Source organism: Chrysemys picta, chromosome 4, assembly GCF_011386835.1.
Source record: "Chrysemys picta bellii isolate R12L10 chromosome 4, ASM1138683v2, whole genome shotgun sequence".
NCBI classification, from domain to species: Eukaryota; Metazoa; Chordata; order Testudines; family Emydidae; genus Chrysemys; species Chrysemys picta.
This window is the reverse complement of record NC_088794.1, coordinates 61,911,931-61,939,559: the sequence shown is the minus strand read 5'-3', so window position 1 is coordinate 61,939,559 and position 27,629 is coordinate 61,911,931. Positions and strand designations below refer to the sequence as shown.

Sequence of the window (27,629 nt, the reverse complement as noted above, 5' to 3'; positions counted from 1 at the left end):
ATTTTTTCATGTTCTCTGTGTATAAGAACGTAAGAACATAAGAATGGCCGTACTGGGTCAGACCAAAAGGTCCATCCAGCCCAGTATCCTGTCTACCGACAGTGGCCAATGCCAGGCGCCCCCAGAGGGAGTGAACCTAACAGGTAATGATCAAGTGATCTCTCTCCTGCCGTCCATCACCACCCTCTGACAAACAGAGGCTAGGGACACAATTCCTTACCCATCCTGGCTAATAGCCATTAATGGACTTAACCTCCATGAATTTATTGAGTTCTCTTTTAAACCCTGTTATAGTCCTAGCCTTCACAACCTCCTCAGGCAAGTTGTTCCACAAGTTGACTGTGCGCTGTGTAAAGGAAAAATAAGAGTAGGCCTAAACTCTGGTCAAGATAACTGTGTATGTGGTCAGAGGGCAGGAGGAGAGAGTGAGGAAAATTACAAGTGACACAATTGCAACAGCCAATCTTGAGCAATGTAACCACAAAAGAATAACCTGTGAATAACAAGAAAAGCTTGTTTTTGCTGTATTCTAATAAGGAAAAATATTAATAAGGAAGTATCCGTGATTAAATGTTGCCTCTGATCCATATAAGCTTCTGTGTTCCCTTTTTTGAGAGAGCAGCTAGGCTGGCTGTCTCTCCCTGCATGCTTGTCATAAAGGAGCCTCAGGCTGTTCTGATCCAAACACAACGCGTGGTAAATTTTTCCACAACAATTCTTGGTGCTGTGACTCAGATCCACAGCATACCACTGGACTGGAGGACCACGGACTGTTCCCCACCGGACCTGGGCCCATCTGAAAGGTAGGAGACCTTTTAAATCTCTGTCTTGGGTTCCGGTGGAGGACTGCCCGTAGGCTCTGGTTTTGAGTGAGTTGCATGCTGGATCCGGACCTGTTGCTGCCAGACAAGCCTGACGCCCTTCTGGTTCCCTCGGGAAGAGCCACGTCTGTGGTTGGGTAGGACTCTGTTTGTATGTGCCAGTATGAGTGAGGGTCACAGGAAGATGCCCAGAGCTCTCTGCGAAGCCCACCACTCGTCACTGGAGATGTCTCTAAGGCAAGCCCTGTGACTGCAACTAGTAGGGCCGAAAGAGGGCCCTGACCAAGGCAGCCTCGCTCTGCATGGCTTGACCGGTGAGGGGCCTGCCTGGGTCTAGGATTGTGTGACCCTATCCTTTCCCGTCCTCGGACGGCCCTTTCCCGTGACCGCTTTCCTCCCCTCCTCCTCACTGCCTGAAGGTGGGTCATGAGCCCACTGACTGGTCCGACCACCTCGCCTGAAGCACCAGAGTAAGCGGCGCCATTCTCTCCGAGACTAGCCAATGCTCTTTGCTGAAGGGGGCTGTAGAAGAGTCGTGGACGTGCTAAATAAGCCTTCCCTGTGTGCGTGACTTGAGTGAGAGTGACCTGGATACTGGGGGCTGGAGGATCCAAGGTGGTCTCCGCTTCGCCAGGGAAACAGGAATGGGGGCCGATGGGTCAAAAGGGATCACCGCCTCGCCATAAGGCACACCTGCGTACTATATGTACACAAATTACAGTCCTTTCACTAGCAAGTTTCTGAAGAAATTGAATTGGTATACAAAAGATGATCCAAAATTAGTTTCCCCTAGAGGGAAGTTTCGACTTTGACAAGATTGTGCACCTCAGAGGCACACTTCTGGCCAATAAAGTCTGACAAGGTCAGTTTGATGCATATTTCAATTGGTATGGAGAACCAGAAAAAACCGGTGCCGTGAATCTCAAATGAGGAGTCTCAAGGACTCCCAAGAGAAACTCAAAACACAATTAAAGACAACAAAAGAGAAATTGGGTTTTCCCAAACCCCTGCTGGCCAGCAGATATCTCTCTATCCTTCGAGGCCTCTTTGGGGTACCCCCTCAGCCCACTCTCTCCCAGAACCGCGCTCAGCCCAAGTCGCAGAACTTGTCGCTCTTACCCGCGCCTGTACTTTGGCCAAGGACAAATATGTTACCATCTACACAGACTCCCGATATGCCTTTGGGGTGGTTCATAATTTCGGACAACTATGGAAACACCGAGAATTTCTCATGCAGATGGAGGGGCGAGGATTAGTAATGGGCCTTTTGTTAATGCTCTTCTCTCTGCTTTTCAGCTTCCTTCTGCTATTGCCATTGTGAATTGTATTGCTCACCAGAAACCTTGTGATGATGATGTAAGAGGAAATGCTGTGGCGGATGTTACTGCCCAACAGGCGGCCCTTTCCGTATCTCCTGCTCCATTTAATCCTGTTTTCATTATTTCACAGTCCCCCTCCATGCCTAACACCCTCCAAGATTTAGCTCTCATGCAAGTTTCAACCTTCAAGCGTGAGAAGGACTGACGGAGGCGGGATGATTGTTCTTTACATCCTGATGCCTTGTGGTGCTCCCCAGACGGCCGCTTGGTGGCGCCCAAGGTCTTGCTCCCCTATCTTGCTCGCCTTGCTGCTACAAACATTAACCCCACCATCCCCTCCACCTCTGCCACCACCCCTGAAATTTACACAAATACAGATAATACTGTATATTCTACTGAAACCCAGTGGCCCAGACCTTCACATCTTAGTAATTTACTAAAATTTTGTTCAGAAAAAATATTTTTCAAAGTTCAGAACAGTTCATATGAGTGAACAATTGAGTGAAAAACAAATGGGTCGGTGGAAATAGAAATATATGATATTACTACAAATGAGCCCCAGAATCAGAAATTAAGATTGATGGGTTCTATGATGGGGTAGATATGATGGCCATTCCTGGAATTTGCAGTATGGTAGATAAAAGAGGCCCTTACTGTTATTTGGTCACCCAATTAGTGAATAATTAAATGTATACCCAAAGAGTTTGTTCTGCCACCGGAAGTTTTACCTGTACTGAAATAATTCCAGTAACTAATAATTTAACCTGCACCATATTGCAATATACCCCTTCCTATGCTATTAATGTTAATGCCTCTCGGAAGTACATAAAAGTGTTTAGCCAACAGATGTGGTATGGTACTTCACCAAAGAGAGATGTGTTAGGATATCGATGGACTCTGATTAATACTACTCTAGGAACTATAAAATTCACACTGCCCTTATCCAGCTTCCAAGTCACCTCTACATACCCTAATTGCTCGAAAGGGGCTGCCATTAGGTTAACACAGCAAAGGGCCTGGGTTTCCTCTAGAAGAAAGAGGGACGTGGCCGGACACTTATGGGATGGTGCCAACAGCGCAGCTGCAATTTGGAATATTTATAAAGGCCAACAACATGAAGAAAAATTAGGACAATTGGAAAAGGCCACAGGTCTTATTAGTGGAGTACAGTTAACTCAGGTGCAGGCTGGAGCTGGTGAATTGCGTGTTATTTCTGCCCTTAGTTCAATGACCCAGAAACTGCTGACAACAATGGTGCTAAATATTACTGAGACTAGGAAGGCATTGCGGTGGGATCTGGCATGTTCAGAAATTCAGGATTTCCGGAATGACCAGCTAATGGCCATTCAAAGTGATCTTAAGCATCAGACTTGGCCCACTGCCCTTACAGATACTTTAGGAGTATCATCTAATCTATGGCCCTGGAGACATACTTGGAGATTTTCTGGGTGTAAGTGCAGACATTTCGCAATGCTCCTTTCAAGCATATGGACCCATTGGAGGGGTGTGGGCTCCCACATACCGAATCCTGCCGGGTCCGTGGGGAGGATGCATTTGGAATTGGGTAATTCACTGAGACATTTGGGAAATTAAACTACCTGGTATGCCTAACCGATTTATAGTCAGTGCTCCTGGAATTACACCCGATATTTGGATAGGGATAGGAAGTCAATGCACACTCTGGCCGTTAGAACCCCCACAGCTCCAGAGTGTACGCAAACTGAAGCCCGGGGAAGTTGTCACTGTTCATGACAATGTTTGTTGGGAGGGTAAGGGACAAGGAACTACCCTGACAGGACACCTGCTTTTCCAAGAAAATAATAGCTGTGTGTATGTTAAGGACACCACTTTGCAAGACATACATTTTAATCTCACCACTGCTGTGGGAATAATATTATTTATATGGCCTGCGGATAAAATTTTACAATCAGCCCTTAAGTTTTAGATACCTTTTAATTGGACTGCCTTAGTACCTAATCGGTTCCAAAATTTGCTTTCACTCCTACCAGAGGTCCAGAAAATTTCTGAATTACAAGGGAAAATTAATATGCTCCAAAATATATATCAGATTGAAAAGCATGCTTTTCATACCACCTACAGAGTGTCTACTTTATGTACTAAGTATGATGTATTTATTGTGTTTTGTGACTAAGGTTATACAACAACCCCATCATATTATTACAATGGGGATGTTAATGCTTTTATTATTATTATTGTTTAGCGTAGGATTATGTTATTGTTGTTGTAATGGATGTAATAATAATAGCACGTTTCAACCAAAACCCCAAAGGCTGAGCCATTTGATTTACAATCAGAAATACAAAATTTAATGAAAATGAAGGTTTAAGATTAAGTTGCGCTGGAAGCTCAAAAGTGGGGGTTTGTGGTGCACTCGTTGAACAAGAAAAAATGCTGCGTGTATATAAATGATACCACTCGGGCCATAGAGCAGAATGCTGCAGCCATCAAAAAAGCGGTAGAAAAGGCCAGACAACCAGAGTCCTGGAATAATCCCTGGTCCTGGTTTTCTGACCTATTTTCCACATGGTCCCGCCACTTAAAGCAATTACTGTTTGGAATTATTGCTGCATTGCTGTGTATATTTATCATATATTTGATATGTTAGAACAGGGTGTTGTATTTGCACTTGCTTGTTTAGCCCAGAATAAAAATCCACCAAGCCCAGTTCAAGGGAGCAGGTGACGTTAATGCATGTTTATGATAAGATTTGGGAAGAAAAAAATGAAGGAAAAAAGGGAGGAAATTAGCAAGCTTATGAATATGGAAGTTTAGGCCAGGGTGGTGCCAAAAAGGCACCAAAAGGGGGATTGTAAAGGAAAAATAAGAGTAGGCATAAACGTTGGTCAAGATAACTGTGTACGTGGTCAGAGGGCAGGAGGAGAGAGTGAGGAAAATTACAAGTGACACAATTGCAACAGCCAGTCTTGAGAAATGTAACCACAAAAGAATAACCTGTGAATAACAGGAAAAGCTTGTTTTTGTTGTATTCCTAATAAGGAAGTATGCATGATTAAATGTTGCCTCTGATCTATATAAGCTTCTGTGTTCCCTTTTTTGAGAGAGCAGCTAGGCTGGCTGTCTCTCCCTCCATGCTTGTCATAAAGGAGCCTCAGGCAGTTCTGATCCAAACACAATGCGTGCTAAATTTTTCCACAACAGCTGTGTGAAGAACTTCCTTTTATTTGTTTTAAACCTGCTGCCCATTAATTTCATTTGGTGGTCCCTAGTTCTTATATTATGGGAACAAGTAAATAACTTTTCCTTATTCACTTTCTCCACACCACTCATGATTTTATATACCTCTATCATATCCCCCTTAGTCTCCTCTTTTCCAAGCTGAAAAGTCCTAGCCTCATATGGGACCCGTTCCAAACCCCTAATCATTTTAGTTGCCCTTCTCTGAACCTTTTCTAATGCCAGTATATCTTTTTTGAGATGAGGAGACCACATCTGTATGCAGTATTCAAGATGTGAGCATACCATGGATTTATATAAGGGCAATAAGATATTCTCCGTCTTATTCTCTATCCCCCTTTTAATGATTCCTAACATCCTGTTTGCTTTTTTGACTGCTGCTGCACACTGCGTGGACTTCATCAGAGAACTATCCATGATGACGCCAAGATCTTTTTCCTGATTAGTTGTAGCTAAATTAGCCCCCATCATATTGTATGTATAGTTGGGGTTATTTTTCCCAATGTTCATTACTTTACATTTATCCACATTAAATTTCATTTGCCATTTTGTTGCCCAGTCACTTATTTTTGTGAGATCTTTTTGAAGTTCTTCATAGTCTGCTTTGGTCTTAACTATCTTGAGTAATTTAGTATCATCTGCAAACTTTGCCACCTCACTTTTTACCCCTTTCTCCAGATCATTTATGTGTAACCCTTCTGCCCATCTGAGTTGGCAGCAACAAGGGCCAGGTTCAGTACCTAGGGGTTCCATTTCAATAATGCAATGCAAAACCGGCTTGAGCCCCCACCCAGTGACCTGGGACAATTACATACCCCCCTGGGCGCCTCTAAGAGGCAATACTTCCCCTCTCACAAGCACGGAGTCTGAGTGTAGCAAATCCTTTTAATAAAGGAGGGAAACACTGCAGCATTATGTTGGGGAAACACCACAAACAGGATTCATAACACAAACTATGAGCAAAAGACCCACCCACAAGTAAGTTTGGCAGTGTCCTTGTCCCTCAGGGTCTTAAGTCCAACAACCCAAAAGATCACCCCAAAGTCCAACACCCCAAAAGCCTCTGTCCCTGTGTTATGCTCATACAAAGCACACGGGATCTTTATAGAGGAAGGTAAATACACAGTGTTTATTGAGAATACCACAGTTAGCATATGCTTTTTAGACACACACACACACAGTCCTGCAGTGATGTTTATAGTTACCAGTCCGGAGTCTGGATCAATCTAGTGGCCAGCCAGATTGGTTGCAGAGGGGAGCGGGGTTCTATCGGTCGCGATCCGATGCTCCTGGAGTGTGGCAAGACGAACCCAAAGTCCTATGGCAAAGCACCCTGTTCTTATAGGATTTCTTCTCTGTTGAAGCCTATGGATTCTGCTGTGTCACTTTGTGACCGGTTACTTCTTAATTGGTGTAAACATTCCAATACACCTCCGAGAGGGTCATCCTGTTCTTTGTTCCGATTTAATCAATTGTCTTTAGGGGTGCCAGCCTTTACCTCAGGGTCGTCAATCTGCCCTTCCTTATGGATGCGTGTTGATGATTCTTTGATGTCCTTTAAGTTTCTTCACTCCTTCTTCCTTGACTCTGGCTGTAACAATGGCCTTCACACCTTATCTTTTTCTAATGCATACATTCCTCATTCACACAGATTGAGAATACAAACAGTAGTATTTTATATTGAGCAAAAGTGCATTGCAACTTAAACCTTGCTAAGTTTTACAATCAATAACCAAGCCAATTTACATTGAGACCCAGGCCTTCAATGTTCCTCTAAGCTACTTAACATAGACACAATAGAGAATCCTGTCTCTTACTTCCTAATTTGTAATACATATAGGAAACCATAGTAGCTTTATAACTTATTCTAAAACAAAAGGATGACCATAATTAGTCATAAGGATGGTTCTGGTCTGTCATTCCTTTCTGCTATTCAAAAAGGGTGGCTGACAGGATGAAATCAAATCATACATTAATTCTCATAGTACATTATAAAATCCAGCTCCTACACCTGGTCAGTGCAGCCCCAGAGTTCAAAAGTTTATCTGAAGAGTCTTACCCCCCAGCCTGGGTGGAAATGGGGGGGAAAGGGGGCATGCAGGGTGTTAAGGGGCACCTTACATGGTCCAAGGCTGACTGCCCTGCCTCTCCATGGGGTTCTGCTGCAGCCTTCACCATGAGCCACTCCACTCCACCAGCCATCCCAAGAGCCACTCCAGCCATCCCACAAACTGCTCCACTCCACTTCTGCTCCAATCATCCCACAAACTGCTCCACTCTAGCCGCTTAGCAATATATCTTCAGGCTCCCCCACTAGCTAACACAGCACTCAGTAATTTTAGCTCTTTAGTGATTTCAGCTCATAGGAGGGAAGCCCCAGTGCTGGTGCACCATTAGCCCAAAGTAAATTCAGCATAGCAGCCTGTAACTAGATTCTTAATAGAATCAAAATTAGCTCTGCTATTGAATAGCAGAGAGAGGAGAAGGTACAATTTGTGTTTTAGGCCCTCAAAGTGGACCCATGCCATCAGGTTACAATCCCTACCTTCTTCCTCTCAATTCACTGGGTTTTGGAACCCATGTCCCTTGTCTAGCGAGTGCTACTTAATTGATGGTGAGTCCCTCTGTCATAAAACAGTTCCACTGGCCTTGATTCACATAATCAGGGTAACACCACTTTATTCTTCATGCCCCAAAAACAGAGAAACTGGGGATCCCACAGCAGCCAAAGTGACCATTTTGGGCTGCTGTGGGCTCATGCTAGGCAGAGTGGGTGTGCCTATGCAAACAAGATCAGCCCCTGAAGTTCTTTTCCACAACTCACCACAATTCACCACCAGATGTCAGGGTAGAGCTCATCCTGACTCTGCTTACATATGAATAAGTTGAATAGGATTGGTCCTAGGACTGACCCTTTGTTCTCTCTTTTAACCAATTCTCAATCCATGAAAGGATCTTCCCTCTTATCCCATGACAACTTAATTTACGTAAGAGCCTTTCATGAGGGACCTTGTCAAAGGCTTTCTGGAAATCTAAGTACACTAAGTCCACTGGATCCCCCTTGGCCACATGTTTGTTGACCCCTTCAAAGAACTCTAAGATTAGTAAGGCATGATTTCCCTTTACAGAAACAATGTTGACTTTTGTCCAACAATTTATGTTCCTCTATGTGTCTGACAATTTTATTCTTAACGATTGTTTCAACTGATTTGCCCAGTACTGACATTAGACTTACCGGTCTGTAATTGCTGGGATCACCTCTAGAGCCCTTTTTAAATATTCGTGTTACATTAGCTATCTTCCAGTCATTGGGTACACAAGCAGATTTAAAGGACAGGTTACAATCCATAGTTAGTAGTTCTGCAATTTCACATTTGAGTTCTTTCAGAACTCTTGGGTGAATGCCATCTGGTCCCGGTAACTTGTTACTGTTACGTTTATCAATTAATTCCAAAACCTCCTCTAGTGACACCTCAATTTGTGACAATTCCTCAGATTTGTCACCTACAAAAGCCGTCTCAGGTTTGGGACTCTCCCTAACATTCTCAGCTGTGAAGAATGAAGCAAAGAATTCATTTAGTTTCTCTGCAATGACTTTTTCATCTTTAAGTGTTCCTTTTGTATCTTGATCATCTAGGGGCCCCACTGGTTGTTTAGCAGGCTTCCTGCTTCTGATGTATTTAAAAAAAATTTGCTATTACATTTTCTTTCACATATAGTGCCACTCCCCGCCCTGTTCTGTCCTTCCGATATTTTTGTACCCTGGAATGATTGTGTCCCACTGATTGTCCTCACTCCACCAGGTTTCTGTGATACCTATTATATCAATACCCTCCTTTAACACGAGGCACTCTAGTTCACCCATCTTATTATTTAGACTTCTTGCATTTGTGTATAAGCACTTTAAAAACTTGTCACTGTTTATTTGTCTGCCCTTTTCTGATGTGTTGGATTCTTTTTTATGTGAATGTTTCTTGTCTGATCTTGTCTGGTGTATCTTCCTACTGTATTTTTCACTGCATGCATCTGATGAAGTGGATTTTAGCCCACGAAGATGGGTGGAAAGAGGCAGAGGGCGGACAAGCACCCACCCAGCAGAGGGGAAGTCTGTGCTGTAGGGGTGAATGGCGGGCAGGGCGATGAAGAGGCGAGCAGCAGACAGGCGAGTGGGCAGGGAGGTGAGCGGTGGGTGGGGGACTGAGGAGAGATGCAGCAAGGCAGCAGCAGGCCAGGGGATGAGGAAGGGTGTGGGGGGGGCAAGCTGGGAGGGGGCATGAACTGGGGCAGAGTAGGGGAGGCGCCTGGGAACAGTGGGGGGAACAGTGGGGGTGGACTGGTGGGCAGGACTGATGGCACCCCAATGTGTCCCGATATTTTAGTGTAGTGATCTGGTCACGCTCCTCGTTCTTTTTGCTGATACAGACTAACACAGCTACTACCACTCTGGAACGAGTGAAGTCAGTCACTTCTTTCAACCCTGGCCTGTGAGTTCAGCCTAGGGCCCAGCTCAGTCCCCAAGAGGGGCCGTGCCAGAGATGCAGTCTCCCCCTGTTGCACACTCCGGTGCTAGCAGAGTGCCTGGAGTGGGGAGAAGGTGCGTCAGCAGAGACAGCCGGTGTCCAGCCGGGGCTGCGCTGCCACCTGTGAAGTAACCCCGCAGGTTACGCGCTGAGTGAGTGCGCGCAGACGCCCCTGCACACCGGGGCGGGGGCAGCGCAACGGGCCGCTCAGCGCGGGGCCCTGACCCGCGTCGCTCTGTCTCCAGCACAGACGAGGAGGGGCTCTGTGAGCGGCACCGCCGCGCACACCGCCCCCGGCTCCTTGGCGGGAGCAGAGCTCAGGCCCGCCCTGGTACGAACGGCCTATCGGCTGGCTCCTCCAGACCCAAATTCATACTCGCTGGCTAATGGCAGGCAAGGGAGGGGCAGCCCCGCACTCGGTGCCCAATAGAGTTCCCGGGAGGAGAGGCGTGGTGCCGGCGCTGGCCAATGGGGAGCGATGGGGCAATGGAGGCCGGGGCTCCCTATATAATATGAGTCCCGGATACGTTGCGGCTGTTTTTGCGGTGCTGTTCAGACCCGTCGCGCGTCTGCTGCTACCGGAGGCTCTGCCCGTCAGCTGGAGACATGGTTAGGGGAGCGCGGGGAAGGGCAGGTTCCTGCTGTGCGTGGCAGCGCCGCTGGGGCCGGGTCCTGGAGCTTGGCAGAGGTCCTTCGGGTCCGGGAGGCCCGTGCGGCGCTATTGCCCTGTGCATAGAGCGGACCCGGGTATCCTCGCGGTGCGCGTCTGGGCGGGGACCGGGCTCCCTCTTCGTGGGGTGGGGAGGGGCTTGCACAAGTCAGCGGTGCGCCGGGGGAAAGGAAAAGCGCGTGTGCGCGCCTCCCTGTCTGGAGTGGGGCGCAGTTCCTGGGCTGAGATTGAGCGCTTGGGGATGCAGTGGCAACGGGGCCCAGCACCGTGGGGCCTTGATCCTAGAGCTAGTACAACGAGTGTATGTGGGGAAGCTGATTTCGCCTCTTGGTAGTGCACCTCTCTGCCAGCATCCTGCAGACGGAGCTTTCGATGTTGGCTGCATATGCTGAACCCTTCTCCTGTGCGAACTAACAAGGTTTCAAAGAAGCCGTGGTTCAAAATGGTGGTTGCTTTCTAAAGAACATGGCTGCCTCTCATCCACCCCTTCCCGATCCCCACTGGCATCTCACTACAGACAAGATGGTGAAGCGCTGTCTTATTAAAAAAACTATAATTAATCTGCATAGATCTAATTAGGCTAGAGAGAATTTCAAGTGATAATTACTCAACTGCATTTCCCGGCAGCGTGCCACTGAAACTTTGGGTGACTTCTGAGGCCATATTTTCACTTTTACATAGAAATCTTTTCATGCTGAGTTGGCTCCAGCACTTCCCTGTAAGAATTCTTCAGAGAGCTCTCTAGCCTTTATTTCTGCCACAGCACATGCAGCTTTACAAAAGTGTTTTGCCTAGGATACAGTTCTTTAAAGGGTTTGACAAAGTCTAAGATGACTATTTGTATGCTAGATTTTTAACATTATGGATGTGTATTAGGGCTCATGCGTCTTAAGGGAACCCGTAAAACTCCAAATTGTTGTTGTTGTTTTTTTTGTTTTTCTTCCCTGGTAGGCATACTCATGCTGTTAGAAGTCTATTCTCAAGCTAGTTATAAAATGAATAGGTCTGAGTTAGACTTAAAAATAACTTGTACCTGAATTCTTAGTCTTGGTACTGTAGTTTTATACAAATGTTTAAACTATCTAGCCCATGCTGCTTTTATTCCGAATATGAGATCACTGAAGCTACTGCTCTTGAAAATCAATCTCCCACTTTTCACTTCAGCAGATTCTTGAATTTTGTTCCTTTACATGGATTGCATAATAACAGGGAGTGAAATCAATGGACAGTAGTGTCCTTGCTACTTTTTCCCCACTTGGTCCAAGTATGCATTTTTACAGACCAACCTGAGTACAGCTAGTACATTCAGGCATCAGTATGATAGGTGAGTCCTAGGAAGAAGAAAGCTTTTCCAGTTTATTAAAATTCTGTGCTATAAAATGCATGTGCCTAGATGGAGTGCCTGGAAAATTGCTGTGGCACCTCAAGGATGAGGGTGAGGCAAATTTGGCCAAGAAGTTTCTGAGATATAAGTGCCCCCAAAAAGCAGTTTCTATAACACTGCATAGATTCAGAGCAAATTAAGGAGGTTCCAGACAAATCTTAGTCCTGGACCACCTGGCACTGATCTAGGTTGGAGCTTTCAGAAGTGCTCAACTCCCATCTGGGTACCTAACTGAGCTCGCCTGAAAAATCTGGCCTCTTAATGTTGGGCACTGAGCACTTCTGAGAATCTAGCCATGAGCGTCACAAATGGGAGCTGTTGGAAACTTGACCTGAGCTCCTTTGAAAACCCAGCCCAAAGGGTCCAGCTCCACAAATAAACCAGCTAATAACTTTTCATTTGTTTATTTGATTTTGTGGAGTGAGCAGTTCTTGGCTGAACAGTGCTTTGCAGGGACTTGGACTGGAAGATGGCTCTTGGCCGTATATGCTATTTCTGACTTGTGACTTTTATCATGAGTCTTGCAATACTTGGTGTTTATCTTAAAGCTCCAGTACATGTGAGGCTCTTAGATTTTTATTTTTTATGAAAGCTAGCCTGCATGGCGAGAAGCTTGAGAATGTGACCCATGAAGGCTCAAACCAGAAGGCAAATAAACAGAAACAAACTGTTACACGGTTTTAAAAATCATGATTTTGGGGGGGCTGGCGTGTGATTGATTGATTTTTATTTAAATGCTTGAGGTTGGCACGGTGCATGCTTGAAAGAATCCCAGCTGAGAGCAGGCTCATAGTGGAAGGCCTAGTGAGTGAATGAGTACCCACAAAGTACCCTATGCTTGTTGGTAGAGCTGCTTGTCTTGAACCCAGACTCCTGCAGGTCTCTTGATCTGCTGATGCCTGTTAATATTTCTCTGCACTTTGCTGGTCTTATTAGTTTGCAGCTAAAATGAGAGGTCGCACAAGGTCAGAACAAGCTGAGCTGGGTTTCAGACTTAAGTCTGTGTCTTAAAGACTTGGTCTACTCTACAGAGGTCGATGTAAGGCAGCCTACATCAATTTAAGTCTGTCTACATTACAGCATTGCCCCTGCCAATGTAAGTCGCCCATCTTTAAAAAAGGGAAGAAGGAGGATCCGGGGAGCTATAGGCCAGTCAGCCTCACCTCAGTCCCTGGAAAAATCATGGAGCAGGTCCTCAAGGAATCAATTATGAAACATTTAGAGGAGAGGAAAGTGATCAGGAACAGTCAGCATGGATTCAGGAAGGGGAAGTAGTGCCTGACTAACCTAATTGCCTTCTATGATGAGATAACTGGCTCTGTGGATGAGGGGAAAGCAGTGGATGTGTTATTCCTTGACTTTAGCAAAGCTTTTGACACGGTCTCCCACAGTATTCTTGCTGCCAAGTTAAAGAAGTATGGGTTGGATGAATTGACTGTAAGGTGGATAGAAAGCTGGCTAGATCGTCAGGCTCAACGGGTAGTGATCAATGGCTCCATGTCTAGTTGGCAGCCGGTTTCAAGCGGAGTGCCCCAAGGGTCGGTCCTGGGGCCGGTTTTGTTTAATATCTTTATTAATGATCTGGAGGCTGGTGTGGACTGCACTCTCAGCAAGTTTGCAGATGACACTAAACTAGGAGGCGTGGTAGATATACTAGAGGGTAGGGATCGGATACAGAGGGACCTAGACAAATTAGAGGATTGGGCCGAAAAAAACCTGATGAGGTTCAACAAGGACAAGTGCAGAGTCCTGCACTTAGGACGGAAGAATCCCATGCACTGCTACAGACTAGGGACCGAATGGCTAGGTAGCAGTTCTGCAGAAAAGGACCTAGGGGTCACAGTGGACGAGAAGCTGGATATGAGTCAACAGTGTGCTCTTGTTGCGAAGAAGGCTAACGGCATTTTGGGCTGTATAAGTAGGGGCATTGCCAGCAGATCGAGGAACGTGATCATTCCCCTTTATTCGACATTGGTGAGGCCTCATCTGGAATACTGTGTCCAGTTTTGGTCCCCACACTACAAGAAGGATGTGGAAAAATTGGAAAGAGTCCAGCGGAGGGCAACAAAAATGATTAGGGGTCTGGAGCACATGACTTATGAGGAGAGGCTGAGGGAACTGGGATTGTTTATTCTCCAGAAGAGAAGAATGAGGGGGGATTTGATAGCAGCCTTCAACTACCTGAAGGGGGGTTCCAAAGAGGATGGAGCTCGGCAGCCCTCAGTGGTGGCAGATGACAGAACAAGGAGCAATGGTCTCAAGTTGCAGTGGGGGAGGTCCAGGTTGGATATTAGGAAAAACTATTTCACTAGGAGGGTGGTGAAACACTGGAATGCGTTACCTAGGGAGGTGGTGGAGTCTCCTTTCTTGGAGGTTTTTAAGGCCTGGCTTGACAAAGCCCTGGCTGGGATGATTTAGCTGGGAATTGGTCCTGCTTTGAGCAGGGGGTTGGACTAGATGACCTCTTGAGGTCCCTTCCAACTCTGATATTCTATGATTCTATGATTATGCTGACCTAATAACACCACCTCCACAAAGAGGTGTAGTGCTTAGGTCAATGTAGTTAGACACTGTTACTTGCATTGTCTTTTGCCTGTGAGCCCGGAGGGGGAAGGGAGGGCTCCAGCTGTCAGTGTCCCACAATGCCCCATACAGTTAAGTTGATGGTGCGCATCCTCCCAAGGTGCGCTTCCACCAACAAAGATGAACACCGTAAGTAGTCTTAATTTTGAAGTGTAGACAAGGCCATGGAGTGTCAGTGCAAAGGCTATGTATGAAGCAGGGACTGCAGAAGGAATAAAAGATGGTGTTGTGGAGAAGGGAATGAGCTAGGAGCCAGGACACTTAAGCACTACTGATCCCTGTGCAATTTTTTCATAGATTCATAGATTCTAGGACTGGAAGGGACCTCGAGAGGTCATCGAGTCCAGTCCCCTGCCCGCATGGCAGGACCAAATACTGTCTAGACCATCCCTGATAGACATTTATCTAACCTACTCTTAAATATCTCCAGAGATGGAGATTCCACAACCTCCCTAGGCAATTTGTTCCAGTGTTTAACCACCCTGACAGTTAGGAACTTTTTCCTAATGTCCAACCTAGACCTCCCTTGCTGCAGTTTAAACCCATTGTTTCTGGTTCTATCCTTAGAGGCTAGGGTGAACAAGTTCTCTCCCTCCTCCTTATGACACCCTTTTAGATACCTGAAAACTGCTATCATGTCCCCTCTCAGTCTTCTCTTTTCCAAACTAAACAAACCCAATTCTTTCAGCCTTCCTTCATAGGTCATGTTCTCAAGACCTTTAATCATTCTTGTTGCTCTTCTTTGGACCCTTTCCAATTTCTCCACATCTTTTTTAAAATGCGGCGCCCAGAACTGGACACAATACTCCAGCTGAGGCCTAACCAGAGCAGAGTAGAGCGGAAGAATGACTTCTCGTGTCTTGCTCACAACACACCTGTTAATACATCCCAGAATCATGTTTGCTTTTTTTTTGCAACAGCATCACACTGTTGACTCATATTTAGCTTGTGGTCCACTATAACCCCTAGATCCCTTTCTGCCGTACTCCTTCCTAGACAGTCTTTTCCCATTCTGTATGTGTGAAATTGATTTTTCCTTCCTAAGTGGAGCACTTTGCATTTGTCTTTGTTAAACTTCATCCTGTTTAACTCAGACCATTTCTCCAGATCATTTTGAATTATGACCCTGTCCTCCAAAGTAGTTGCAATCCCTCCCAGTTTGGTATCATCCGCAAACTTAATAAGCGTACTTTCTATGCCAATATCTAAGTCGTTGATGAAGATATTGAACAGAGCCGGTCCCAAAACAGACCCCTGCGGTACCCCACTCGTTACGCCTTTCCAGCAGGATTGGGAACCATTAATAACAACTCTCTGAGTACGGTTATCCAGCCAGTTATGCACCCACCTTATAGTAGCCCCATCTAAATTGTATTTGCCTAGTTTATCGATAAGAATATCATGCGAGACCGTATCAAATGCCTTACTAAAGTCTAGGTATACCACATCCACCGCTTCACCCTTATCCACAAGGCTCGTTATCCTATCAAAGAAAGCTATCAGATTGGTTTGACATGATTTGTTTTTCACAAATCCATGCTGGCTGTTCCCTATCACCTTACCACCTTCCAAGTGTTTGCAGATGATTTCCTTAATTACTTGCTCCATTATCTTCCCTGGCACAGAAGTTAAACTAACTGGTCTGTAGTTTCCTGGGTTGTTTTTATTTCCCTTTTTATAGATGGGCACTATATTTGCCCTTTTCCAGTCTTCTGGAATCTCTCCCGTCTCCCATGACTTTCCAAAGATAATAGCTAGAGGCTCAGATACCTCCTCTATTAGCTCCTTGAGTATTCTAGGATGCATTTCATCAGGCCCGGGTGACTTGCAGGCATCTAACTTTTCTAAGTGATTTTTAACTTGTTCTTTTTTTATTTTATCCGCTAAACCTACCCCCTTCCCATTAGTATTCACTATGTTAGGCATTCCTTCAGACTTCTCTGTGAAGACCGAAACAAAGAAGTCATTAAGCATCTCTGCCATTTCCAAGTTTCCTGTTACTGTTTCTCCCTCTTCACTAAGCAGTGGGCCTACCCTGTCTTTGGTCTTCCTCTTGCTTCTAATGTATTGATAAAAAGTCCTCTTGTTTCCTTTTATTCCCGTAGCTAGTTTGAGCTCATTTTGTGCCTTTGCCTTTCTAATCTTGCCCCTGCATTCCTGTGTTGTTTGCCTATATTCATCCTTTGTAATCTGTCCTGGTTTCCATTTTTTATATGACTCCTTTTTATTTTTTAGATCGTGCAAGATCTCGTGGTTAAGCCAAGGTGGTCTTTTGCCACATTTTCTATCTTTCCTAACCAGCGGAATAGCTTGCTTTTGGGCCCTTAATAGTGTCCCTTTGAAAAACTGCCAACTCTCCTCAGTTGTTTTTCCCCTCAGTCTTGATTCCCATGGGACCTTACCTATCAGCTCTCTGAGCTTCCCAAAAATCTGCCTTCCTGAAATCCATTGTCTCTATTTTGCTGTTCTCCCTTCTACCCTTTCTTAGAATTGCAAACTCTATGATTTCATGATTTCACACTTTCACCCAGGCTGCCTTCTACTTTCACATTCTCAACGAGTTCCTCCCTATTTGTTAAAATCAAGTCTAGAACAGCTTCCCCCCAGTAGCTTTTTCAACCTTCTGAAATAAAGTTGTCTCCAATGCAGTCCAAGAATTTGTTGGATAGTCTGTGCCCCGCTGTGTTATTTTCCCAACATATATCCGGATAGTTGAAGTCCCCCATCACCGCCAAATCTTGGGCTTTGGATGATTTTGTTAGTTGCTTGAAAAAAGCCTCATCCACCTCTTCCACCTGGTTAGGTGGCCTGTAGTAGACTCCTAGCATGACACCTCCCTTGTTTTTTGCCCCTTTTAGCCTAACCCAGAGACTCTCAACACTTCCGTCTCCTATGTCCATCTCTACCTCAGTCCAAGTGTGTACATTTTTAATATATAAGGCAACACCTCCTCCCTTTTCCCCCTGTCTATCCTTCCTGAGCAAGCTGTACCCATCCACACCAACATTCCAATCATGTGTATTATCCCACCAAGTTTCAGTGATGCCAACAATGTCATAGTTGTATTTATTTATTAGCACTTCCAGTTCTTCCTGCTTATTCCCCATACTTCTCGCATTTGTATATAGGCATCTAAGATACTGGTTTGATCTTTCCTCCCAGTTTTGTCCTGACTCTCCTTTCTCTCTGCCAATATAGCCCACACTCCCTCTCGTTTCCGACCCATCTCCCCAGTCTCCATGTTCCCCACTTACCTGTGGGCTTTGCTCACCTGTCCCCATCGAACCTAGTTTAAAGCCCTCCTCACTAGGTTAGCCAGTCTGTGTCCGAATAGGGTCTTTCCTCTCCTCGAAAGGTGAACGCCATCTCTGCCTAGCAGTCCTTCCTCGAATAGCATCCCGTGGTCTAGGAAGCCAAAGCCCTCCTGGCGACACCATCTTCGCAGCCAGGCATTCACCTCCATGATGCATCTGTCTCTCCCTGGGCCCCTACCTTTGACAGGAAGAATTGAAGAGAATACCACCTGCGCTCCAAACTCCTTCACCCGTACTCCCAGAGCCCTGTAGTCACTCTTGATCCGCTCAGTGTCACACCGCGCAGTATCATTTGTGCCCACATGGATGAGTAGCATGGGGTAGTAGTCAGAGGGCTGGATAATCCTCGACAATGCCTCCGTAACGTCTCGGATACAGGCCCCCGGCAGGCAGCATACCTCCCGAGATGAAATGTCAGGGCGACAGATGGGCACCTCCGTCCCCCTCAGCAGAGAGTCTCCGACCACCACTACCCTACGTTTCCTATTCGCAGTGGTGGCAGCAGACTTTCCAGCCTTAGGTGTACGAGGCTTCTCCTCCTTTACTGTAGGGAGTGATTCCTTCTTTCCTGTATCAAGAAGACCATAACGGTTACCTATAACCACGGCAGGAGGGTTCGGAGCAAGGGTGGAGCACTGCCTGCTGCCAGAAGTAACCAGCTGCCAGTGTCCACCCTGAGCCATCTCCTCCTCCACCAGTGGTGTATCAGCAGTCCTGTGTACTGGGACAGCTACCTCAGCTGTCTCCACATGGACACTGTCGAGGAATTGCTCGTGGATTCGGATGCTCCTCAACCTAGCCACCTCCTCCTGTAGCTCTCCCACCTGCTGCCTGAGAGATTCCACCAGCAGGCACCTCTCACATTGGATGGTCCCCACAGCCTGGATATCAGTAAGTGGAAATTGCAAGTTACAGTCTTTGCAAAACCACACCAGGATCTGGGTAGAGGCATCCATGCTCAGGCGCTCTGTCTGGCTACAGGCACAGGTGGAGGAGACAGTAGCAGTGCTGGCACAGGTGTTGCAGGTCTTCCTAACCATCGTAAGCCTCCCTCTGTCAAACTCCCGTCTGCAGCCCCCTGTCAGCTGAAAGGGTTGTTTAAGCAAAAAGTTATGAATGTAGTTGCTTTATAGGTATTAAGGGGAATCAAGAGAAAACAGATGGAACTGGCAAGGGACCCTCGCCCCCTTCCTGCTCCCCTTCCAAACTCCCTTGCGAAACTCCCTGTTAGCAGCCCCTGTTTGGAAAGCTCCCTGGTCGCTTGTGTGCTGCTTTATAAAGCCCTGGCCTGTATGAATGCCCCGCCCACTGATGAAGGCTCAGCCACTTACCAGAGGCTTCTAGCTTTCAAACCTTCCTTTGAAGCTCACAGCTTCCAACTGCCAGCCACAGCACACGGTCCTTCAAACAACCAAAACAAACAAACAGACTGACAAACACAAGCTCAGCACACAGCAAGTAACCCTCAAACACAAACACACACACACTACAGACAGTCACTTACCCCAAAAGGGTGCTGTATTGCTCCTCCTTCACCTGGAGAACTCCCTTGCGAAACTCCCTGTTAGCAGCCCCTGTTCGCAAAGCTCCCTGGTCGCTTGTGCGCTGCTTTATAAAGCCCTTTTTTTTTTTGTTTCCCCTCTGTCTGGGGTTTGAGCAGAGATCCCTTTTCAATGGGCAGGAGGTATTAGAGGGACAGATGGTTCTGTGGTTAATCCACTGGCCTAGGGCTCAGGAAACCTGGGTTCTGTTTTTGCCTCCCTGCATAGTCTTGTCCAATTTGCTTGATCTTAGCCCATAGATGAGAACACTAAGGCACAATTTTGGCTTTTCTGGGACTGATTGACCTATATTGCCTTGCTCAGAGTTCAGGAGGTAACGTCTGCTGTTTGGTGTTGAGGATACATCAGTGCGCTGGATTGTCCCACTTTCACCCTATGCTTTGGGAGGGCACCTGGGGGAGACTGGGTTGATTTAGGCGCCAGTGCTGTTCTATTTTGACACCATCTGTGAACCTCATGAGTGGCAGGGGAAATGGGAACCATGCAATTCTCCCTGCCATAGGAACCCTTCTGAGGCATGCACACATTGTTCAGATGAGGGAATGGGAGCTAAAAACCAACTGGTTTGGTGCATGGTCCAGACACACACTGCTGAGGGTGGGGAGCAGAGAATGGTGACCTTCCCAGAGCACACCCCAGGCATGGTCGTCCTCAGGCTTGCAGGTGTCAAACTCCTGAGCTCAGTCCCCGGTGTTTGGGAAAGGGTTATGAAGCTCCCTTTGTCTGCTGCTCCTGGAAGGAAAGGGAGACCCTGCACTAAAGCCTTGATTGCGGGTAACCCTTCTTACTGAGTGCTGAGGAGTAATAGCACCCCTTCTCCCCACCATCCCTTCAACTGTCCCACTTTCTCAAAAAAACAAGAATTGATGAGGATTTTTGCAGGTGAATCAACATGGAGTTATGGTTGCCAGGGCTCAACACTATCCTGTGTTCCTTGTGCCTTTCTGGAATGGGAGAGTTTAATTCTGAAATACAAAAATGGAAAAACAAGGAAATGCATGCTTCACGCCATCTGTCCAAGAAAGTCTTATGTAACAGAAATGATTACAGTAAAGGGGTAGCAGTTTTTATAAGAAATGCCAATGTTAAACATGGAATTGCTTGGTACGGTTCTGATTGTAGAAGGACCATCTAAGGTGATACTGGCTGTGTGGGAAGTAGGTGGCAGTGTAGTCTTCTGGATAGGGCCCTGGATTGGGACTCAGACCCTTGGTTCTATTCTGAACTCTGCTACTAGTTTGGGTGACCTTGAGAAAGTCACTTCACTTTATGCCAATGGTTACCAATCGGGAAAATGGGGGTAACGCTGACCTCTCTGTAAAGTGTTTTCGTCTGTGGATACAAAGATATTCCTCCCCATGGGGATGGCACTAGGAACTTGTAATATAACAGCACCTTACCTTTCCTTAACCAAACCTGTCATTGTCTCTGCCTAGTACAACTCCAGTCAGTCCTTCTATTCAATATAGTCCAGTGAGCCTCATTGTTCTCCGTGCAGCACCACTAATCTGGGGAGTCCTTGATGCTGGCTGGCACAGACTGAGGGAGGAGTAAGATACCGTCATCTCCATAGGTGGATGCCTTAAAGCAGAGATGAAAGGCAGCAGAATTAAGGTTATGTGGGAACTGTCATCTTGGTTTTCCAACACTTGCTTGTTTCTGGAGGAGCATGAGGAGAACAGAGGAGCACTGAGTACCACAGCCATAACTATACATAATGAAGCTGTGGGTGTGACTATTAAAACAGAGGTTTGTGTTGGGTACCTAATAGTAGGACACTACCAAGTCCATATTTAAGCACCTCAGTGGGTGGCCTGATTTCACTTTCTAAATTGCTGAGGACCCAGCAGATTGAGGCCACTTATTTTGGTGCCTAAGGCCTTGTCTACACTGCAGAGTTTTGTTGACGCAAGTTATGCTGACATACAGCCACCATTTTAATTAAACCACTATTGCATTTCCACGCTATGTTCCTTGTGTCAGCAGAGCACGTCCACACTAACAGCTCTTGCATCAACACAGAGAGAAATGCATTATGAGTAGCTATCCCACTGTGCACCTGGCCACAGGGTGCTTTGGGAAGGGTTTGCAATGCCTCATGGGTAGGGCCCTACCAAATTCACAGTCCATTTTGGTCAGTTTCATAGTCATAGGATTTTTAAAATTGTAAATTTCATGACTTCTGATATTTAAATCTGAAATTTCAGTGTTGTAACTGTAGAGGTCCTTGCCCAAAAGGGGACTATGGAGGGGTTGCAAGGTTATTGTAGGGGGGTTGTGGTATTGCCACCCTTACTTCTGTGCTGCTGCCTTCAGTGCTGGGCCCTTGGCCAGCAGCCACTGCTTTCTGGCCACCCAGCTCTGAAGGGAGCACAAAAGTAAAGGTGGCAATACAATAACCGCCCCCTACAATAACCTACGTCCCCTGCCCCTGCAGCCCTCTTTTGGGTCAGGATTCCAGTTTGAAAAACGCTGGCTTCCACCGTGAAATCTGTACAGTATAGGGTAAAAGTACACAAAGGACTAGATTTCAATGAAAAGCAACAGAGGGTCCTGTGGCACCTTTAAGACTAACAGAAATATTGGGAGCATAAGCTTTCGTGGGTAAGAACCTCACTTCTTCAGATGCAAGTAATGGAAATCTCCAGAGGCAGGTATAAATCAGTATGGAGATAACGAGGTTAGTTCAATCAGGGAGGGTGAGGTGCTCTGCTACCAGTTGAGGTGTGAACACCAAGGGAGGAGAAACTGCTTCTGTAGTTGGATAGCCATTCACAGTCTTTGTTTAATCCTGATCTGATGGTGTCAAATTTGCAAATGAACTGGAGCTCAGCAGTTTCTCTTTGGAGTCTGGTCCTGAAGTTTTTTTGCTGTAAGATGGCTACCTTTACATCTGCTATTGTGTGGCCAGGGAGGTTGAAGTGTTCTCCTACAGGTTTTTGTATATTGTCATTCCTGATATCTGACTTGTGTCCATTTATCCTCTTGAGTAGTGACTGTCCAGTTTGGCCAATATACATAGCAGAGGGGCATTGCTGGCATATGATGGCATATATAACATTGGTGGACGTGCAGGTGAATGAGCCGGTGATGTTGTAGCTGATCTGGTTAGGTCCTATGATGGTGTTGCTGGTGTAGATATGTGGGCAGAGTTGGCATCGAGGTTTATTGCATGGGTTGGTTCCTGAGTTAGAGTTGTTATGGTGTGGTGTATGGTTGCTGGTGAGAATATGCTTAAGGTTGGCAGGTTGTCTGTGGGCGAGGACTGGCCTGCCTCCCAAGGTCTGTGAAATTGAGGGATCATTGTCCAGGATGGGTTGTAGATCACTGATGATGCGTTGGAGAGGTTTAAGCTGAGGACTGTAGGTGATGGCCAGTGGAGTTCTGTTGGTTTCTCTTTTGGGCCTGTCTTGTAGCAGGAGGCTTCTGGGTACACGTCTGGCTCTGTTGATTTGTTTCTTTATTTCCTTGTGTGGGTATCGTAGTTTTGAGAATGCTTGGTGGAGATCTTGTAAGTGTTGGTCTCTGTCTGAGGGGTTGGAGCAGATGCGATTGTACCTCAGTGCTTGGCTGTAGACGATGGATCGTGTGGTGTGACCAGGGTGGAAGCTGGAGGCATGAAGGTAGGCGTAGCAGTCGGTGGGTTTTCGGTATAAGGTGGTGGTAATGTGGCCATTGCTTATTTGTACAGTGGTGTCTAGGAAGTGGACCTCCCGTGTAGATTGGTCCAGGCTGAGGTTGATGGTGGGGTGGAAGCTGTTGAAATCATGGTGGAATTCTTCCAGGGTCTCCTTCCCATGGGTCCAGATGATGATGTCATCAATATAGCGTAGGTAGAGAAGGGGCATGAGTGGACGAGAGCTGAGGAAGCGTTGTTCCAGGTCAGCCATAAAAATGTTGGCATATTGTGGGGCCATGCGAGTGCCCATAGTGGTGCCACTGGTCTGGAGGTATATATTGTCACCAAATTTGAAATAATTGTGCGTGAGGATAAAGTCACAGAGCTCAGCAATAAGTTGTGCTGTGTCATCATCTGGGATACTGTTCCTGACAGCTTGTATTCCATCTGTGTGTGGGATGTTTGTGTAGAGAGCCTCTACATCCATGGTGGCTAGGATGGTGTTTTTTGGGAGGTTACCAATGCATTGTAGTTTTCTCAGGAAAACGCATGGGGCAGGTACAGCATCACATGATGCAGGTTTCTCAATCCCATCATTCCATCCTACTAGGGATCCTATTAGGTTTCCAGATGCTTTTCAACTGAAGTGTGTGGATGGGGGGGTGGGAGGAGAGGAAGAGTGTGTAACAGAGTGTGTGGGGGAGAGACAGCAACAGTGTGTTTTGGGGGGGAGTGAGAGAGTGTATAGGGTGGGAGGGAGTGTGTGGTATTGGGAGAGGGAGTGTGTTGGCATGCTGTCTCCAAGTTCAGACAGCAACCGGAAGCCACCATTTTTCTTCGAGTGCTTGCTCATGTCCATTCCATATTAGATGTGTATGCTTACCAGATGCACCAGTGCTGGAAGTTTTATCCTTAGCAGTATCGGTAGGGGACCAGCTCTGGCGCCCTCTGGAGTGGTGCCCACATGACGTGGTATAAAGGGTGCTGCCAGCTTTTCCCTGCCCCTCCCCAACCCCCTCATTTCCTTTTTGCCATTAGTGACCGTGCTGGAACGTCTGCTGCTTCGGCTAACATTGATTCCTTCTCTGTTGCGAACTTTGAAATCCTAAAATAGTTATACATAGTTAGTAGTTTTCTTAGTTACCATAGTAGTAGTTCTCAAACTCTTTTAGTCCTGAATGGGACCCAGTTGGGGGTCAGGGCATGCCCCAGGCTGGGATGGGCAAACTTTTTGGCCTGAGGGCCACATCTGGGTGTGGAAATTGTATGGCAGGCCATGAATGAAGAGTTGGGATGGCAACATTTTTATTTTTATTTTTATTTTTTTTTAATCGGAAAAGACACACTGCGCCAGGGGCATAGCCACGGGTGGGCCATCGCCCACCCACTTATCCAGGGCAGGTCAACCCCATCACTTGCCCCACTCTGCTACCCACTCTGCTCCAAGCAGTCCGGTTGGCATGCAGAGTCTTCCTGCCACACCCGTTGGGCAAGGTGGAAAGAGTCCTGATGGACAACACAGCCTCGATGGTCTACATCAACAGGCAAGGTGGAGCGTGCTCGTTGACTCTCTGTCAAGAGGCACGCCGTCCATGGGACTTCGGCATCAGCCACAAAATCCACCTGGAAGCTTGCCACCTTCCCGGTGTCAAGAATATGCTGGCGGACCAGCTCAGCAGGGACTTCTCCTCTCACTATGAGTGGTCATTCTATCCAGAAGTAGCATGCATGATCTTTCAAAGGTGGGGAACTCCCCAAGTGGATTTGTTCACTACCAGACTGAACAGGAAATGCCACCGATTTTGCTCTCGGCAAGGTCTCCTCTCCCATGCCTTCCTCCTGTCATGGTCAGGAAGCCTGATGTACATGTTCTATCTGATTCCACTCATCGGCTGGTCCTGGCAAAGATCAAGAGAGACAAAGTGCAGGTTGTCGTGATCGTCCCAGCATGGCCTCACCAACATTGGTTCGGCACGCTCATGAGCTCGTCAGCGGCCCTTGCCCAACCGCCCGGACCTGCTATCACAGGACCATGTCTGGCTCCTACCCCCTCCACCTCTCGGTGTGGATGCTGCATGGCTGGATCTGGAGGAATGGACTTGTTCGGAAGGCGTCTAACAGGTCCTCCTGGGGAGTAGGAAGACCTCAACCAGACTGATGTACCTGGCCAAGTGGAAAAGGGTTTCCCGCTGGGCGTCCGAGCATAGCATCTGTCCCTTGCATTCTTCCATACAGGCTGTCTGGGACTACCTGCTCCGTTTGAGGAACCAGGGCCTGGCACACACTTCCATTAGAGTGCATCTAGCGGCCATTTCCACTTTTCACCTGCCAATCTAAGGACAGATGGTGTTTTTCCCCACGACATGACAGTTAGATTCTTGAGGGCTCGAGACTCTTCCTGCAGGTATGGACTCCTGTCCTGCAGTGGGATCTTAACTTGGTCCTCTCTAGGCTCACCAGCCCATCCTTTGAGCCACTGGGTTCCTGCTCCCTTTCCCACCTGTCATGGAAGGTCATGTTCCTGGTGGCAGTGACGTCGGCAAGACAGGTCTCTGAAATTAAAGTCTTGACCTCAGAACCTCCATACACGGTCTTCTACAAAGATAAGGTTCAGTTGCGGCCCCACCTGGCCTTCCTGCCAAAGGTGATCTCCACCTTCCATATGACCAGGACATCTTCCTCCTGGTGTCCTGTCCCAAACCGCACAAGACCAGTGAGGAGAGGCATCTTCACGCCCTGCATGTCTGGAGAGCCTTGGCTTTCTACTTAGAATGTACCAAGCCTTTCTGAATATCGACTCAACTCTTCTTTGCTACAGTGGATCGGATAAAGGGTCACCTGGTGTCCTGGCAGAGGATTTCCAATTGGATCACCTCATGCATAAGGACCTGTTACAACCTGGCGCGGGTTCTGCCGCCACCGATTGTCAGAGCCCATTTGTTGGGAGCACAGGCATCTTCAGCAGCCTTCTTGGTGCACATCCCTATCCAGGACATTTGTAGAGCTGCAATGTGGTCCTCTATTCACATATTTACCGCTCGTTATGCCATCGCTCAGCAGGCCAGAGAGAACGCTGGGTTCGGCAGAGCTGTGTTGCAATCTACATGTCCGTGAACTCCTACTCGCCTCCAGGGGTACTGCTGTGGAGTCACCTAGTATGGAATGGACATGAGAAAGCACTTGAAGAAAAGCTACCTTTTCCGTAACTGGTGTTCTTAGAGATGTGTTGCTCGTGTTCATTCCACAACCCACCCTCCTTCCCCACTGTCAGTTTCTGGTGAGAAGGAACTGGGGGAGTGGGGGTGCCCCCTGTACTGTGCCATACAGGCACCACTCTAGAGGGCGCCAGAGCCAGTCCCCTATGGATACTGCTGAGGGAAAAACTTCCGGCACAGTGCATGTGGCAAGCACACACACCTAATGTGGAATGGAGATGAGCAACACATCTCGAAGAACAGCAGTTACAGTAAAGATAACTGTCTTGGCACCTATGTTTGAATCTTAGCCTTTGTTTTTAGCCCTCGGCTGGAAGGCACTTTGGTAGACTACAGAAATGGACAGAGTTGGGACACTAAGACACTGGTGTTTCAATCGCAGCTTTGTTATTGACTTGTGTAGCTGAGATCAGATTGCTGAACCTCTGCCTCAACTTACCCATCTAATATATATAAATCTCTGCCTACTTTTTCAGGGGATGTGGCAAGGACTGGTTTGTATAAGCAGGCCTATTGAACGTGGACCGTTAAGCCATATGTTTATGTATTAAAAAGGGCACTGAAAAGTTGGGGTCTTTTGTTTTTTTTCTTGGTAATTTGGGGTAGAATCAGTATTCTGTGAGTTTAATGGTGGTGTTGACACTTTGATACTGGCTTCTGACCAGCTACACTAAGCTGGGAACAGTCTGAGTGTTGAGCAGTTGAGTTGGCTGGTGGGGGTGCAGCAAAACTTTGCTCAGACAGTAGTAGGAAATCTTTCAGTGCTGACTAGTTTGGGAAAAGAAAATAATCCTACTTGCACTAAGATATACACGCAAAACAGTGCATGTACCTATAGCTTTGTGTAAGAACCTAAAGTTTCATGTTTTTTATGAATTCAACACTGCGGGGGGGGAATCATTTTACAAACAATTACTTTCCTTGCAGGATGCACAACTTAAACTTGTTCAGAGTGTGCCCTAAATGAAATGGTGAAGGGGTGACGGTTAGGATCAGTTTTATGTACACCTCTTCCCCGATATAACATGAATTTGGATATAACGCAGTAAAGCAGCGCTCCAGGGGGGCATGGCTGCGCACTCCGGCAGATCAAAGCAAGTTCGATATAACGCGGTTTCACCTATAATGCAGTAAAATTAATTTTTTGGCTCCCGAGGACAGTGTTATATCGGGGTAGAGGTGTACTTTTAAGACTAATGGGATAGGGAAGCCTTGTTTTCTGGCCTTGTATATACAAATTTAAAAGGGGGAAAAAATGAAATAGCCTCAGTTTCCTTAAAATATAGTGCTCCTCTCTGGTGGTGGTGCTGCACCTGATAACTAAATAAACTTCTGGAGCTGGGTTGGCACGGATAATACCAATGACGCACAGGCTGGTGCTGGTCAATTAACCTTTAATTACATTC

General features: G+C 46.8%; 1 protein-coding gene across 3 annotated transcripts in view; it reads left to right on the top strand.

Moving 5' to 3' along the window:
• Positions 1-10,322: 10,322 nt before the first annotated feature.
• LOC101941743 (tubulin alpha-8 chain) overlaps positions 10,323-27,629 on the top strand; it is a 29,411-nt gene continuing 12,104 nt past the window's right edge. The window contains exon 1 of one of the 3 annotated variants that reach the window (XM_005312717.5): positions 10,323-10,485. In XM_005312717.5, coding sequence (XP_005312774.1) covers positions 10,483-10,485 — 3 coding nt within the window. In that variant the 5' untranslated portion in view covers positions 10,323-10,482. Of the gene's footprint in view, positions 11,072-27,629 lie in introns of all 3 variants that reach the window. The other 2 variants (XM_065592415.1, XM_065592414.1) reach the window with 2 other exon arrangements.